This window comes from Crinia signifera, chromosome 7 (genome assembly GCF_055691185.1).
Source record: "Crinia signifera chromosome 7, ASM5569118v1, whole genome shotgun sequence".
NCBI lineage: Eukaryota > Metazoa > Chordata > Amphibia > Anura > Myobatrachidae > Crinia > Crinia signifera.
Genome location: NC_139223.1, coordinates 180,449,211 through 180,466,049, shown reverse-complemented (window position 1 = coordinate 180,466,049; position 16,839 = coordinate 180,449,211). Strand labels below are relative to the sequence as shown.

General features: G+C 48.0%; 1 protein-coding gene across 10 annotated transcripts in view; it reads right to left on the bottom strand.

The window, feature by feature from the left end:
- COL6A3 (collagen type VI alpha 3 chain) overlaps positions 1-16,839 on the bottom strand; it is a 162,762-nt gene that overhangs the window by 93,878 nt on the left and 52,045 nt on the right. For 6 of the 10 annotated variants that reach the window (XM_083154542.1, XM_083154543.1, XM_083154547.1 and 3 more), the window contains exon 1: positions 12,029-12,072. The exons of the other annotated variants lie outside the window; for them this stretch is intronic. In XM_083154542.1, coding sequence (XP_083010668.1) covers positions 12,029-12,057 — 29 coding nt within the window. In that variant the 5' untranslated portion in view covers positions 12,058-12,072. Of the gene's footprint in view, positions 1-12,028; positions 12,073-16,839 lie in introns of those variants that run through there. 10 annotated transcript variants of the gene reach the window in all.

The following is a 16,839-nucleotide window of genomic DNA, read 5'->3' as shown; positions in this document are numbered from 1 at the left end:
ATCTTTCGATGGCTGGCTACCATAGAATAATTTTCCCCCGGACGCTCGCAGGCTAATTGATGTGTCTGCAGAGAGAATTCGCTTAGTGGGCGTTCCTGAATCACCCCCTGAGTTTGATTTGGTGGGACAAAGTTAAAAATGAAGGGGTAGAGTTATTACGCTCGGTGAAGTGATAAAGTGTTTTTATCACCGGCCAATCAGCTCCTACCTGTAATTTTTTAAACCAAGCCTGTAAATTCACAGTTAGGAGCTGATTGGCCGGTGAAAAAAACCTTCACAGAGCTTAATAAATCTGCCCCACAATGACAGAAAGAGAATTAGTACCAGTGGAGTTCAAAATTCGGTACTTGTTTCCTAGCACGGCCACAATCGGGTGTCATTTTTAGTGGTATACGACGCGACCGACGCGATGCCCCCGATTTTCCCATTGAAATGCATTGAAAAAAGTCAAAATCGCGTCGGTCACGTCGTATGCGGCTAAAAAAGGCTTAAATGGTCCAGACGCGATGCCCACGATTTCCCCATAGGAAACAATGTTAAATGGCTCAATGTACCCGCGATGCCCCCGATTTCTCATAGGGAACAATGTTAAATACCTCAATTTCACCAAATCATCATAGGGAACAATGGTAAATGGGCCAGAAAGCCCCAAAAACACCCCAGAACAGTGAAATGTCCCCCCAAAAGTACTTTACGCCACCCCACGATCAACGCGAACCCGAAGCGTGGCGAGCGCAGCGAGCCCGCGAGGGGCGGTGGTACGCGTCCTCCGACCTTTTCATACCCCCACTATCCACGTCGGCGTGGAGTTGAGAATAGAATAGTGTGGCGAGCGCAGCGAGCCACCGAGCCCGAAGCGTGGCGAGCGCAGCGCGCCCCGCGAGGGGACGCGGATACCTTCACAGGTAAACGCGTCCCTTCGCGGGCTTCACAGGTATCCGCGTCCGCTCGCCACGCTTCGGGCTCGGTGGCTCGCTGCGCTCGCCACACTATTCTATTCTCAACTCCACGCCGACGTGGATAGTGGGGGTATGAAAAGGTCGGAGGACGCGTACCGCCGCCCCTCGCGGGCTCGCTGCGCTCGCCACGCTTCGGGTTCGCGTTGATCGTGGGGTGGCGTAAAATACTTTTGGGGGGACATTTCACTGTTCAGGGGTGTTTTGGGGGGTTTATGGCCCATTTAACATTGTTCCCTATGATGATTTGGGTAAATTGACCCATTTAACATTGTTTCCTATGGGAAATCGGGGGCATCGCGGCTAAATTGAGGCATTTAACATTGTTCCCTATGTGGAAATCGCGGCCATCGCGTCACGGCCATCGCACCCGATTTTTTAGTGCTTGCGATGGCCGCGATGCCCCCGATTTTTCCTCACGATGCCCACGATCATAATCGTTGTGGCCGTGCTAGGAAACAAGTACCCAAAATTCAAATAGGGGAGAAACACCAACTGCCAGTGAGTCACCACTGATTAGTAGTACAGACCAACATAGATGGGGACATATTTATTAAACAATATTTATGGGATATCCCACAAAAACACCAGCTTTCAGGTGGCTGCTGCAATTATTGTGATTCCATCTCATTATGGGTTACTATGGGGTCTGTTATGCAGTCGGGTGTACCAAGCTTTACCACCTGCAGAAGGCATTATCCTATAGTAGCCTTTGGCATTGTTTTCCAAACTCTGCCATTTCACTCCAGGATTTAAGGATATCTATGCTTGACCACAGGTGACTTAATTGGTACCTCACTTAATAAGATTTAACCATCTGGACTCAAGCAAGTATATCCTTAAAACCTAGACAGGGTCATTAGGTCGACACAAGCATTAGGTTGACATGGGAAAGGTCGACAACCAAAAGGTTGACATGGGGTTTTTCACTTTTTTTTACCCGAATGTCGACACAGTTGACTTGGATACCGAAACGTAGCACCGCATCCCCTCACATGGCTCGCTGCGCTCGGCACACTATTTTATTCTCCTACCGCAGCCTTGTGGATGGTAGGGCATGAAATACCGCCTGTCGACACGTCGGCTCAAAAAAAGGGAAAAACTTCCCCATGTCGACTTAATGCTTGTGTCGACCAAATGACCCTGTCGACCTATCCCCATGTCGACCTTCATGCATGTCGACCTATTGACCGGATCCCATTTTTCACATCCTCATTAAAACATTTTTTAATGATTTATCTACACTGTTGCTGGTTGCTACTTTCTCATATGGCTTTGCTGACTATATGGCGGATAGGTGAGTGGTGGAGACCTGTGTCCACCCCACCCCCACACACACACGCAATAAACCTCACTAAATTCTTGCTCTGAATCCAGCAATAGATATATCAGACGACATAGCAGTCAGTAACTAAAGGGGTTATTACAACATCCGGGCCTGTCACTGTCATAGTTTATACTTGAAAAGCAACAGGATAAGATGTTTATAGTATACTGATATTCCAGGAACTATCTTATCCAATGAGGAGAAGATAACTACAGCTCGCTGGGAAGATTCCTGACTATCTTCCAGAGCCATACCTCCCAACTGTCACGATTTTAGAGGGACAGTCCCGATTTTCGGGTCCTGTCCCACTGTCCCACCCGCGGCAGGCATTGTCCCGCTGCGGGGGGTGGCAGTTGGGAGACCCCGCAAACTAGTAGAATAGACGCTGTGCGCATGCGCACAGCGTCTATTCTCGTATGAAAATGAGGTCGCAGCTAATTAGCATAAGCCGCACCCTCATTTGCATACGCCCCCCCTCTTTTCGGGCGCCCTATTTCTTCAGATCAAAAGTTGGGAGGTATGCAGAGCACACGTCATTATACAGTACAATGTAAGCAGGTCTAAATTCTGGTTAAACGATATTCTATGAAGTAATATATAGCAATATATGCAGTAGCATAAGTTAGTCCCAGTTGCCCAGAGGCAAGATAAATATCGGTGCCCCCCCCAATAGCTCAATCAGTCAGGTGTCTGTCTCCAGTAAGACAGGTCAAGGGTTCTTGTACACTTGCAAAAATTATGGCTTTCAATTAACTCAGTGGTTCCCAAACTGTGTGCCTAGGCTCCCTGGGGTGCCTCGCGACACTTGCAGGGGTGCCATGGATTAGTGGTCTAGAGGCAATTTAAATTATTTATGGTCATTGTAAAAGGCATAAACATTGCTGGTGGGCTACCAATAATAAAATATGTGGACAAACCGAAGCTAATCCTGTCCCTCACACATAAATAAACCCATGTATGACATACAAATCAATTTATAAAATAAGAAACTTTTGGACTAGGGGTGCCGTGAAAAAAATTCTGATGCTCTAGGGTGCCGTGATTTTAAAAAGTTTGGGAACCACTGAATTAACTGATTCAACCTCACAGAGAGGAGAGGTGCCCCCTTGGGGACAGGAGCCCTGGCCACCATCTTGCCTTGAAAAGGGGCGGAGCTATGAGTAAAATGTTACATTTGGGGGCATGATAGGAACTGACCGTGAGAGCGAATGAAAGTAATCAGTGAAAGTTTAGGCAGAGGGCGTTATACTTTATGAATGGCAAATTTGAGCAAAACCAGAAAATAATTAGGATCATTATAACAAGGCCTGGAGGGCCCCTATCAGTCCACACTGATGAATGGCCCCTGGGGTTATGTAAGGACTTTATTTTACTGTTTAATTAACACAAATTACTTTCTTCTTAAAACAGATTCTAAAAAAGTTCCAGCGGTTGGCAGGGAGTGAGTGTGAGAAGCAACACTGCCCTCTGCTGAGCTGATGTGGGACCTACACATACTACAGATGAACAGATGCTATTAATGGTCATAGGATGAGGTACCAGGTCATTACCATTACAGCCTCAGGATTACATCTGTGACATCAGCCCCCAATGAAGGTGCATGGAATTCTTATACTGGCAAATAATCACAAATAAAAGCCTAGCCAATGGCACTAGAGCTGCAATCAGTGTGATGCAGAAGTCCCATAACCTGGATTATAGTGTGTAACATATCACGGGTTCCAGTTCTTGATGTGCGTTACGTTACCTATCTAGCAGGTAAGATAGTAAGCAGTACAGTAACCAACCTTTCTCCCATTAGTGCTTTGTGATACAGTTTTGGCAAGTCAGGGGTTACACGCGGAGTCTGGGACTCCGGCTTACTATGTCTGCCTCTGATGCCAGCATTTCTCTACCCCCGAAAGCTCTCCATTTATGGAAAGCTACTGCGTTCCCTGCACTTGTCACTAAGGCAGGAACCCAAGGAAATACTTTAACCCCTACTGGAATATTATGAAATAATCCGCCCTTTTCTGTGCTTTTATTCCTACTGAAATCTGCTTCAAACGCCTTGAGGAATCTTGTTTATAGGGGAGGTATATGAACCCCTAAGGACCCATTTATCATTTAATATTTGCGGCTAAATCTTAGCCACAAATATTAAGCATCCCCCGAATCTACGATCCCTGCTGCGATCTCCCCTGCATCGCCGCCAGCCGCATCCCCCATTGGTTTCTATGGGGGATACAAAGCTGCCCTATGTATACCCATCGGACAAAACAGCGCTTCGCATCCCTGGGTTACCGCCATTGTAGCCTATGGGCTACACACCGCACTGCAGCTGGGGCAGTGCGATCAGCGGGGTCACAACTAACTGCGCATGCGCAAGCCCCCCCCCCGGTGCCTGACTCAGCACATCGCAGGGATGGCCTCCTTTCAGAAAAGCCTTGTCCCTGCGAGCGCGGGGGGGGGGGGGGGGGGGTGATACATTCAGGTGATAGGATGGCATTTTACAATACAATCCTGGGCAGTAATATTCCGCCCAGATCGCATTGTAAATGCCATCCGTGATAAATGGGCCCCTTAGAGGGACCCTCTCTCCACTCTTCAAGGCTTAGTACATCTGCCCTTTTTATCAATGATCTACTGTATCTGCAGCACACTTACCTACCCTCCCGTACTGGGCGGGAGGCATCCCAGCTTTAATCTACACTCGGGCCTCATCCTCTCTGGAAGCGCCCCTGTACCGTACGTCTCTCAATGTGCTCATACATATGTCTCACATATCAGAAATATATCCACAGACAAACAGTCCATACAGTAACGCGGCCTCCCTACTCCTAATGAGCTATTGTCAGGCAGATAAATGTAACATATTAGCTGCAACAGCCGGTCCTATTAGCAGGGGATGGGATAATGAAAACATATTGTAGCCGTCTGACGTAACGTTATTCCCGTATGGTGTCTCCGTAATGATCTTCCTTCAGATTTGTTAATACCTCGCAGTGGCGTGAGCAAGAATAATTGATGTTTTCATTACAGTAATTGCAGATTATGTGTATGGTGTATAACACGCGAGTCTGCGTCAGTTTCTCACAGGAGAATTACGCCCATTATACTCGAGTACAGCACAACGCCACATGTACAACAATACAGACTGTATCGGTATTCAATGCTAAATGATACTGGTGAGAATTGATCCATTTGAGTGCCAAAATCTCTGTGAGAGATGTGCAAAATATCCGCTAAATAATGCCAGCGACGCTCACATTTGTTATATAAACTCAAATAAAAAAATGTTGTGTAAAAAATATTATATTTCCTATAAGGTAAACGTTACAGGTCATTGTGATGAAGAAACATGTTTGCTCTGCAATTTTCACACCTTCTTGGCACTCCAAGGGTAAAGTGTGCAGAATGGGGAGCATTGCTGACTGATCTTAGTAACCTCCGCCACATTGACCTCTGGATCGGGGATTCCTGCTGCGGTTCCTCCTAGATCATGGGTCTTTAAACTGCGGCCCTCCAGATGTTGTGAAACTACAAATCCCAGCATGCCTTGCCACAGTTTTAACACTCCCTTATAGCAAAACTGTGGCAAGGCATGCTGGGATTTGTAGTTTCACAACATCTGGAGGGCCGCAGTTTGAAGACCCATGTCCTAGATACTCTCCTGTTACTTAATATTTGCGGCTAACCCCTTAAATTGGGTGTTTTCTGGGAATTAGCTGTAAATATTGAATGGTAAATGGAACCCTTAGTGATTTTACAGTCACTCACGGTGAATACATCAGACCTGAACTCAGGGCCGGCACTTCCACTAGAACCGTGGTGGCTTCCTACGGTGTAGGGTGCTCAAAACTAGTGACCAATACACATGGACACAAATGTATCCTGGTGTGATCATCAGTATATGGGATTTACATGGGCGTCCCGAGTCTGAATGTTATTGGACCCATGTTCCGGTGGATCATACTGACTCGCACCCAGACATACTGTAAGGTCCCGTTATGTTCTTACCCTAATTAGCCACATAACTACCGTATGACGTACAAGACAAATTACTTTAGAAATTATGGGAAAATTCATACTCCTGTATATGCGTAATGCACCCAAACCCTACTGCAAATCAGGGGGACACGTCACGCGGCTGCCGTCTTACTGCACACACCCTCAGTTACTGTAATTATAGAATTTGGAAATTAAAGGACTGTGACATAGAAGCTGATTCTCAGTCTGGGCACATCTTTTAATGGCGCAGACACAATGGACAGAAGGCAGGTGCAGGAGGGAGGTGTGCCAGTCAGGTGTAGGGGGAGGTGTGCAGGTCAGGTGCACGTCAGGTGCCGGAGGGAGGTGTGCAGGGTAGACATAGATGGAAGGTGTGCAGATCAGGTGCAGAAGGGAGGTGTGCAAGTCATGTGCAGTAGGGAGGTGTACATTGCTGGTGCAGGTGGGAGGTGTGCAGGTCAGGTGTAGGGGGAGGTGTGCAGGTCAGGTGCAGGTGTGCACGTCAGGTGCAGGAGGGAGGTGTGCAGGGTAGACATAGATGGGAGGTGTACATTGCAGGTGCAGGTGGGAGGTGTGCAGGTCAGGTGTAGGGGGAGGTGTGCAGGTCAGGTGCAGGAGGGGGGTGTGCAGGGTAAACATAGATGGGAGTTGTGCAGATCAGGTGCAGGAGGGAGGTGTGCAAGTCATGTGCAGGAGGGAGGTGTACATTGCAGGTGCAGGTGAGAGGTGTGCAAGTCAGGTGTAGGGGGAGGTGTGCAGGTCAGGTGTAGGGGGAGGTGTGCAGGTCAGGTGTAGGGGGAGGTGTGCAGGTCAGGTGCAGGAGGGAGGTGTGCAGGGTAAACATAGATGGGAGTTGTGCAGATCAGGTGCAGGAGGGAGGTGTGCAAGTCATGTGCAGGAGGGAGGTGTACATTGCAGGTGCAGGTGGGAGGTGTGCAGGTCAGGTGTAGGGGGAGGTGTGCAGGTCATGTACAGGAGGGAGGTGTACAGGTGACGTGCAGGAGGGAGGTGTACAAGGCAGGTGCAGTTTGAAGGTGTGCAGGTCAGATGGAGGAGAGAAGTGTGCAGGGTAGGCACAGGTGAGGGGTGTGCAGTTCCAGTGCAGGAGGGAGGTAAGGAGGGAAGGCACAGGTGAGGGGTGTGCAGGTCAGGTGCAGATGGGAGGTGTGCAGGTCAGGTGCATGTGGGAGGTGTCTAGGTCAGGTGCAGATGGGAGTTGAGCATGGCATGTACAGGTGAGGGGTGTGCAGGTAATGTGCAGTAGAGGGGTGTGCAGGTCAGGTGCAGGTGGAAGGTGTGCAGGGCAGGCACAGGTGAGAGGTGTGCAGATCAGGTGCAGGAGAGGGGTTGTAGAGGGCAAGTGGTAGGTGTGTAGGGCAGATGGGAGGTGTGCAGGCAGGTGCAGAAGGGGGGTGTGCAGGGCAGGTGCAGGAGGTAGGTGTGCAGGGCAGGTTGGAGGTTCACAGATCAGGTGCAAGTGGGAGGTGTGCATGGCTGGTGGGAGGTGTGCAAATCAGGTGCACGTGGGAGGTGAGCAGGTTACGTGCAGGTGAGAGGTGCACAGGGCAGGTGCAAGTGGTTGTTGTGAAAGGAAGATGCAAGTGGGAGGTGTGCAGGGCGTGGTGCAGGTGTGGGACAGGTGGGAGGTGTGCAGGGCATGTACAGGTGAGAGGTGTGCAGATCAGGTGCAGGAGAGGGGTTGTAGAGGGCAAGTGGGAGGTGTGCAGGGCAGGTGCAGGAGGTAGGTGTGCAGTGCAGGTGGTAGGTGGGTGGGGGTGTGCAGGGCAGGTGCAGGAGGTAGGTGTGCAGTGCAGGTGCAGGAGGTAGGTGGGTGGGGGTGTGCAGGGCAGGTGCAGGAGGTAGGTGTGCAGGGCAGTTTGGAGGTACACAGATCAGGTGCAAGTGGGAGGTGTGCAGGGCTGGTGGGAGGTGTGCAAATCAGGTGCATGTGGGAGGTGTGCAAATCAGGTGCATGTGGGAGGTGAGCAGGTTAGGTGGTAGAGACTAGTTCCCATGCAGTATAGGTTACAGGATGTGACGTTCAGTGAGGGCGGAAGTTGTTAGATGCCCTCACAACGTTTTTTAATTTATGTGTAATTCATGTAGGTGTCGGTTATTTTGTTTTATTTTTGCAGCATTGCTCGCTTCGGGCACGGTGGCTCGCTTCGCTCGCCACAGATTTATATTCCCCCTCCAGGTATACGTGGACCCAGGGCATGATGGGAAAATTACCAAAACTGCATGGGATCTAGACACTACCCAGGTTAGGTGCAAGTGGGAGGTGCACAGGGCAGGTGCAAGTGGTTGTTGTGAAAGGAAGATGCAAGTGGGAGGTGTGCAGGGCGTGGTGCAGGTGTGGGACAGGTGGGAGGTGTGCAGGGCGTGGTGCAGGTGTGGGACAGGTCGGAGGTGTGCAGGGCATGATGCAGGTGCATACCTCCCAACAATACCCTCTCCAGGAGGACACATTGCTCTGCTCCTGCAATTCCCTGGTAATGTATGATTGCCATCACCTGTGGTGGAACACCTTTCTTATCAATTACCTAGGTGACGGCAATCATACATTACCAGGGAAGTCCAGGAACAGAGCATTGTGTCCCTCCTGGAGAGGGTCATGTTGGGAGGTATGCCCAGGTGTCGGACAGGTGTGAGGTGTGCAGGGTATGCAGGGTGTGGTGCAGGTAGGAGGTGTGCAGAGCAGGTGCAGGTGGACGGTGTACAGGGTGTGGTGCAGGTGGGGGATATGCAGGCTGTATTGTAGGTGGTGGATGTACAGGGCAAGGAGCAGTGGGAAGTGTGCAGAGCAGGTTCAGGTGGAGTTGTGCAGGGTGTGGTGCAGGTGGGAGGTGTGCAGAGCAGGCACAGGTGAGCAGTGTGCAGGGTGTGGTGCAGTTTGGCGGTGGGCAGGGTGTGGTACAGTGGGATGTGCGCAGAGCATGCACAGGGGGAGTTGTGCAGAGCATAGTTTAGTGTGCTGCATCTTCGGTTCTCTGTCACCCGCTTCTCAAGGCCATGTATAAAGAATCAGAAATCTGGGCTGTGTCATTGGGACATGAATGACTGAGTGTATACGATGTTTTGGGAGAAGTGACAAGTATGAACAACTATTTATTTCTATGTAAAACCGCCAATGCTATAAGGTAACACAAATGTATACTGTTGTATTATAAGTGCATAGTCTATAAATCTAATCTGCATACATAGGTATATTCCAGTTATATAATAAAACCATTTCCCAAGTACAGTAAATATACATTAATAAGTTGTCTGCCCAAATAGAAATCTTCTGATACATTTAAAAAACTGTTTAATTACAACGTACCCCAAAACCCCATACTGTAGTGTTCCCACACGCAGCGGACACAGTAATATCATTTCTACTTGTACTGTAGTGTGTCAGCCAGTGACACGGTGATGGCTGTGATGCTACCAGCATGGGTGTGATCTCCTTGGCACAGGGATTTGGCCATACATAAGCCTAGCCGGTGATGCCAATGCAGAAGGCGGCAGTTTAGAAATATAACGGCTATTTCCTTACCAACCGTTAGAAAACAACTGACATTAACACCTAAGAACAGCCCATGCCGGAATCCAACCACAAGTACATACACAGTATGCAGGGTTCACTGACCAGCCATGAACAATCCAATCACAGGCAGAACTGTAGGAGTCGCACCTGGTAACTGGTACCCTGCAGAACACGCGTTTTACACCTACAGTATATAGTGCAACTGCAGCACACCTGGTAACTGGTACACTGCAGAACATGTGTTTTATACCTATATAGTACAACTGCAGCACACGTGGTAATGGGTACCCTGCAGAACATGTTTTTATACCTATATAGTAAAACTGCAGCACATGTGGTAACTGGTACCCTGCAGATCACGTGTTTTATACCTATATAGTACAACTGCAGCACACCTGGTGACTGGTACACTGCAGAACATGTGTTTTACAACTATATAGTACAACTGCAGCACACCTGGTAACGGGTACACTGCAGAACACGTGTTTCATACCTATATAGTACAACTACAGCACACCTGGTACACTGCAAAACACGTGTTTCATACCTATATAGTACAACTGCAGCACACCTGGTAACTGGTACACTGCAGGACACGTGTTTTACACCTATATAGTTCCAGTTACACCTTGTAACTGGTACACTGCAGAACATGTGTTTTATACCTATATAGTACAACTGCAGCACACGTGGTAATGGGTACCCTGCAGAACATGTGTTTTATACCTATATAGTACAACTGCAGCACACCTGGTAACTGGTACACTGCAGAACACGTGTTTTACACCTATATAGTACAACTGCAGCACACCTGGTAACTGGTACACTGCAGAACATGTGTTTTACACCTATATAGTACAACTGCAGCACACCTGGTAACTGGTACACTGCAGAACATGTGCTTTACACCTATAAAGTACAACTGCAGCACACCTGGTAACGGGTACACTGCAGAACACGTGTTTCATACCTATATAGTACAACTACAGCACACCTGGTAACTGGTACACTGCAGAACATGTGTTGTTAACCTATATAGTAAAACTGCAGCACACCTGGTAACTGGTACACTGCAGAACATGTGTTTTATACCTATATAGTACAACTGCAGCACACTTGGTAATGGGTACCCTGCAGAACATGTTTTTATACCTATATAGTAAAACTGCAGCACATGTGGTAACTGGTACCCTGCAGATCACGTGTTTTATACCTATATAGTACAACTGCAGCACACCTGGTAACTGGTACACTGCAATTAGCAGAACCCCCTCACTTTAACCCCTGCACCTGAATTATCTATTGATGTGGGTTTTCTGTTGGAATTATTGAGCAGGGCCGTAGTGAAGGCAGTGAAGGTAGTACTTGTTCCACCTTAAATTTCAGGTGGTAGAACCCCGTTACAACTTTCACCCCATTCTCACTTACTTTAACCCCTGGTTGGAATTATGGTGGCTAATCTTTCTAACCCAGGCAAATCATAAGTAGCAGGGAGCCTGCATGACCCCTACCCTTGCTTGGCATTGCAAAAACTTTATGGTACCTTAAAAATTATGATGGCAACAATTTTCTTCATTCAGCTTTTTTATCACTGAATTGCACAACCCGAACGAGGAACCATAATACTACTGTACGACTCCTCTGCTATCAAATACGTATAGTGATTTATACATTGTTCAGGGTTCCGTTACTGCGTCTTCCCACCTATTACTCTACCATGTGATAGAATGCTAGAGGTGACATCACAGAAGGGGATTAGGTGGGCTCCTCCTTCTGCACTCTGGGTATAATCATCAATCAATTATAGCGATAAAGAACCAACCAATCAGCTTCAAATTATTATTTTATGGGCTGTGCTCATAAACATTGAAGATGATTGGTTGCCGCAGGCATTTCCCCACTTTATCTTTACTTTATCTCTTTTGAAGGTTTGCTCTATCTCCCCCAGGAAAATGAGTTTCAGTATACCATTCAGATGTTTTTCTAATAAAACTAAAGTGAACTCATAGATTACTCGCTGTAAAGATATCATTTAGCAGCATATATGCAGTAATTACTCATCAAGCGCCATCTGGAGGCAGCCAGTGCACAGAACACTTGAATTCCCCCCATAAAGATGAGGAATGTTACCCATTTATATAACAAATAACTTGGGTATTATATAAATATAACTTGCAAAGTTTTCACTTTACTTCTAAGAAGCAGATTGGCAGTCGGACGCCTGACCTCATGTACTGGTGGCACCACTGAAACATTTCAACCACTCTTCAGTTGAGTTATATTCCCCATACTGGATTTTCTGAGACACTGGGGCAGATGTATTCAGCCTGGGGAAGAGATAAAGTGAAAGGTGATAAAGCACCAACCAATCAACTCCTAACTTTCATTTTTCAAACACAGCTGATTGGCTGGTGTGTAATCACCTTCTGCTTTATCTCCGCTTAATCCCTTCTCCAGGCGTAATACATCTGAACCACGATGGGATAAATGTACTAAAGACTGGTTGCTATGGGAAACATCACCTCTTCATTTTTAGAAGCTTCAGTAAATAAACTGCTGTGACTGCTCACTGGGGAGTGAACAGAAATGAATAAAGAGGAAAACATGAGTTCCCTGTGTACTGGGCTTGTCTGCGACCACCCTGTGTACAATGCCATGTACTGTCCATGGTCCCGGCTGACTCATGCCGCAGTTACTGTGGGGCAGTACATGAAGGGATTAGCAAGCGCACACTTTCCTACTGCCTGCATTCATTTTCCTACCTCGCTGGATGGTAATAATGAAGGACAGCATTTACCTACTGTGGAAAGTACTACATGTATGACAGACAGCGGAACACTCAGTCACACCCATGTACATGATTCTACACCCGTGTACATGACCGCAGCCCGTCAACATGACAGAACAACATATAAGTAATGTCAGGTATGTGGTCATTTAGTCAATAGCTCGACCACTATTGATCCACAGTCAATGCTCATGAAAAGTGATCAAACGGTCGACATGAAAAAAGGTCAACATGAAAAAAAAGGTTGTCATGAATTATTTGTGATTTTTTTTTTTTAAACCGACTTGTTCATACTTCCCGGCGGGCATAGCGGAAGAATATAATACTGTGCCCGAAGCGTGGCGAGTGAGGCGAGATGTGCGAGGGGACGCGATACGCTTATACGTGTACATGTCAACCTATGTCGACAGACACAAAAACACTCATGCCAACCTTTTTCCGTGTTGCCATTTTCATTTCAACCTTTTGACTATGTCGACCTATGCATATAAACCTTTTTCATGTGTCGGCATGTTGACTGTCAACCAATAGCACGCGACCTTTTGACTGTGGAACTAGACACTGTCGAGCAAATAACTCATACCCGTAATGTCATACGGGTGGCCACCAGTGCGCAAAACACTTGAATCCCTCCCATAGAGCTTTGTTAGCCTTTTATCATATATGAGTAAACGGGAGGGGATAATTGGCTTGTGACTGTAATTAAACCAGGGTTGCCTACCCTCGAAATGGTTGGGAGGCCCCCGGTCCCCTGGAAAGGTGGGCAACCCTCCCGGTGGGGTTAAAGATGCAAATCGTGTCATTTAGCCCCGCCCTCTCCGCGTAGACCCAAGGATTGCGGGATTTGTCTACTGGGGGGTGGGGCTTGATGACCTCTACATCAGGCCCCGCCCACCCGAAGTGCTGCTGACAGTCTCCTCTACGAGCTTCTCCCAGAGACGAGACTTTAAAAGTAGGCAACCCTGAATTAAACAGAGATCCAGTCATACAGTATGTGTGACCCAGGCAAGTCCTCTGGATGATCTTGTAACCAAACACCGAACATGAACTGTTCATGTATATTACCAAAGCCTATAAACGCTGCGCTGGTCCCGTCATCCTGTCTTATTCCAACACAGGCAGACACAGTGCAGCTGTTGGGGTCCAAGCGTCTAATAGGGGAAGCAACTTTGTGATTAGCATCTGCTGTGTACACCAGGGACCTGTCAGCTAGTTATACATTGCGTATTTATTATTGAAGGGCCGGATCTTCTTATATGTAACAGTGCATGAAGTCTCTATTTTAATGCAAAACATCTGCTTTTTTTTTTTTTAAACATGTAATTTGTTGTCTAATACTAGAGGTAGGCGGCTGAACTACATGTCCCAGCATCCTGTGCAAGTACCAGTCTAAAGCTGGGTACACACAGACAGATCGGACAGGGGGCTAGATTCTCTAAGCTTCAAAAGTGATAAAATGGAGAGTTTTATAAAGCCAACCAATCGGCTCCTGTCTGACATTTTTCAAACACAGTCTGTGACATGGCAGGTAAGAGCTGATTGGCTGGCTGTTTATCACTCTCCATTTTATCACTTTTGAAGCTTAGAGAATCTGGCGCAGCGTGTTTTCCATACATGCTGCTTGATCCGTCGGGGCTGACATCACAAATGGGCTGCCCACTAAATTGTCGATCACCGGCGTCTCCCGGCGCTGCTGTACGCTGAGAACGATGCGCCGATATATCAGGCATCACCTGTGGTGTACAGCCGGCGCAATATATCTGTGAACAACGCCATTCACAAATATATCGCTCCAAACATTGGCCAATGGTGCATCGATATATCGGCCAGTAGGAGTTCTATTGAAGATGGGATGTTGCCCATAGCAACCAATCGGGTCCCCCACATGTCTCCCGGAAAGGTGGGCAACCCTCCCGGATACCGTCAGACCCCCGCATCTCCCTGGCGGCAGCGTTAAAATTACCACAATTTGCGGCTTTCCGGGGGAGGGGCTAACTATGCAAATCATGCCCTTCCAGTCCCGCCCCCGCCTCGTATACCAGGGAATTGCGGGATTTGCATTACTGAGGGGCGTGGCTTGATGACTACATCAGGCGCCGCCCCAGAAGTGCTGCTGACAGTCTTTTCTCCAAGGTTCTTCCGGAGTGGAGACTTTAAAAGTAGGCAACCCTGATTTACTTCTGCCTGCCAGTAACCCAGATGCAGTCTCGTTACAGTACGACGCAGCGCTGACATCACCACATAGATACTGTACAAAGATTCAGAACCACAGAACAGCGGACACAGCGCAGCATCAGACTGGCCTCAAACAACAGATGCACAGAACACAACAGATAGCCCACAGTGATAGATTATTAGGTCGCCAATCTCTAGGTCGACAGTCAAAAGGTTGACCACTATTGGTCAATGGGCAGAAGGTCGACACATGGAAAATGTGGATGTACATTAGGTCGACGTGGTCAACAGGTCATTGTGGGAATTCTCAACATGAGAAAAGGTTGACATGAGTTTTTCAAGTTTTTGGGGTGTCTATGTCGACATACTGTAGGTCAACATGGACACCATATCAGTGAAACGTGCCGCTTTGCATGCGTTACTATGCTCAGGGCACATATTCTCTCTCTATGCCCCCTGGGATGGTAAAGAATAAAAAAGTCAGGCAGAAAAAAAATCATGAAAAACTCATGTCGACCGTTTTCCATGTCGACCGTTTTCCATGTTGATTTTTTTGACCATTCCGACCTAATGCACGTCGAACCTTTTCACGGGTCGACCTTCTGCCTGTTGACCAAGAGTGGTGGACCTTTTAACTGCCGCCCTAGACACCGTCGCCTAATGGCGGGATACCCACAATGCTCAGGGTACAACGCAATCTGATGAAAGCAGCACAAGACTAGCGAGCAGTCACCACATGTACAGTACTGTAGCACTCCCAGCATTCCCGTACTGAGAGGACACGAGCCAGCTGACGTATACAGTACACAGATACAGCAGCACAGGACTAGCGAGCAGTCACCACATGTACAGTACTGTAGCATTCCCGTACTGAGAGGACACGAGCCAGCTGACGTATACAGTACACAGATACAGCAGCACAGGACTAGTGAGCAGTCACCACATGTACAGTACTGTAGCATTCCCAGCATTCCCGTACTGAGAGGACACAAGCCAGCCGACATATACAGTACACAGATACAGCAGCACAGGACTAGCGAGCAGTCACCACATGTACAGTACTGTAGCATTCCCAGCATTCCCGTACTGAGAGGACACAAGCCAGCCGACATATACAGTACACAGATACAGCAGCACAGGACTAGCGAGCAGTCACCACATGTACAGTACTGTAGCATTCCCAGCATTCCCGTACTGAGAGGACACAAGCCAGCCGACATATACAGTACACAGATATAGCAGCACAGGACTAGTGACCAGTTACCACCTGTACAGTACTGTAGCATTCCCAGCATTCCCGTACTGAGAGGACATGAGCCAGCCGACGTATACAGTACACAGATATAGCAGCACAGGACTAGCGAGCAGTCACCACATGTACAGTACTGTAGCATTCCCGTACTGAGAGGACACAAGTCAGCCGACATATACAGTACACAGATACAGCAGCACAGGACTAGCGAGCAGTCACCACATGTACAGTACTGTAGCATTCCCAGCATTCCCGTACTAAGAGGACACAAGCCAGCCGACGTATACAGTACACAGATATAGCAGCACAGGACTAGCGAGCAGTCACCACATGTACAGTACTGTAGCATTCCCAGCATTCCCGTACTGAGAGGACACAAGCCAGCCGACATATACAGTACACAGATATAGCAGCACAGGACTAGTGACCAGTTACCACCTGTACAGTACTGTAGCATTCCCAGTATTCCCGTACTGAGAGGACATGAGCCAGCCGACGTATACAGTACACAGATATAGCAGCACAGGACTAGCGAGCAGTCACCACATGTACAGTACTGTAGCATTCCCGTACTGAGAGGACACAAGCCAGCCGACTTATACAGTACACAGATACAGCAGCACAGGACTAGCGAGCAGTCACCACATGTACAGTACTGTAGCATTCCCAGCATTCCCGTACTGAGAGGACACAAGCCAGCCGACATATACAGTACACAGATATAGCAGCACAGGACTAGTGACCAGTTACCACCTGTACAGTACTGTAGCATTCCCAGCATTCCCGTACTGAGAGGACATGAGCCAGCCGACATATACAGTA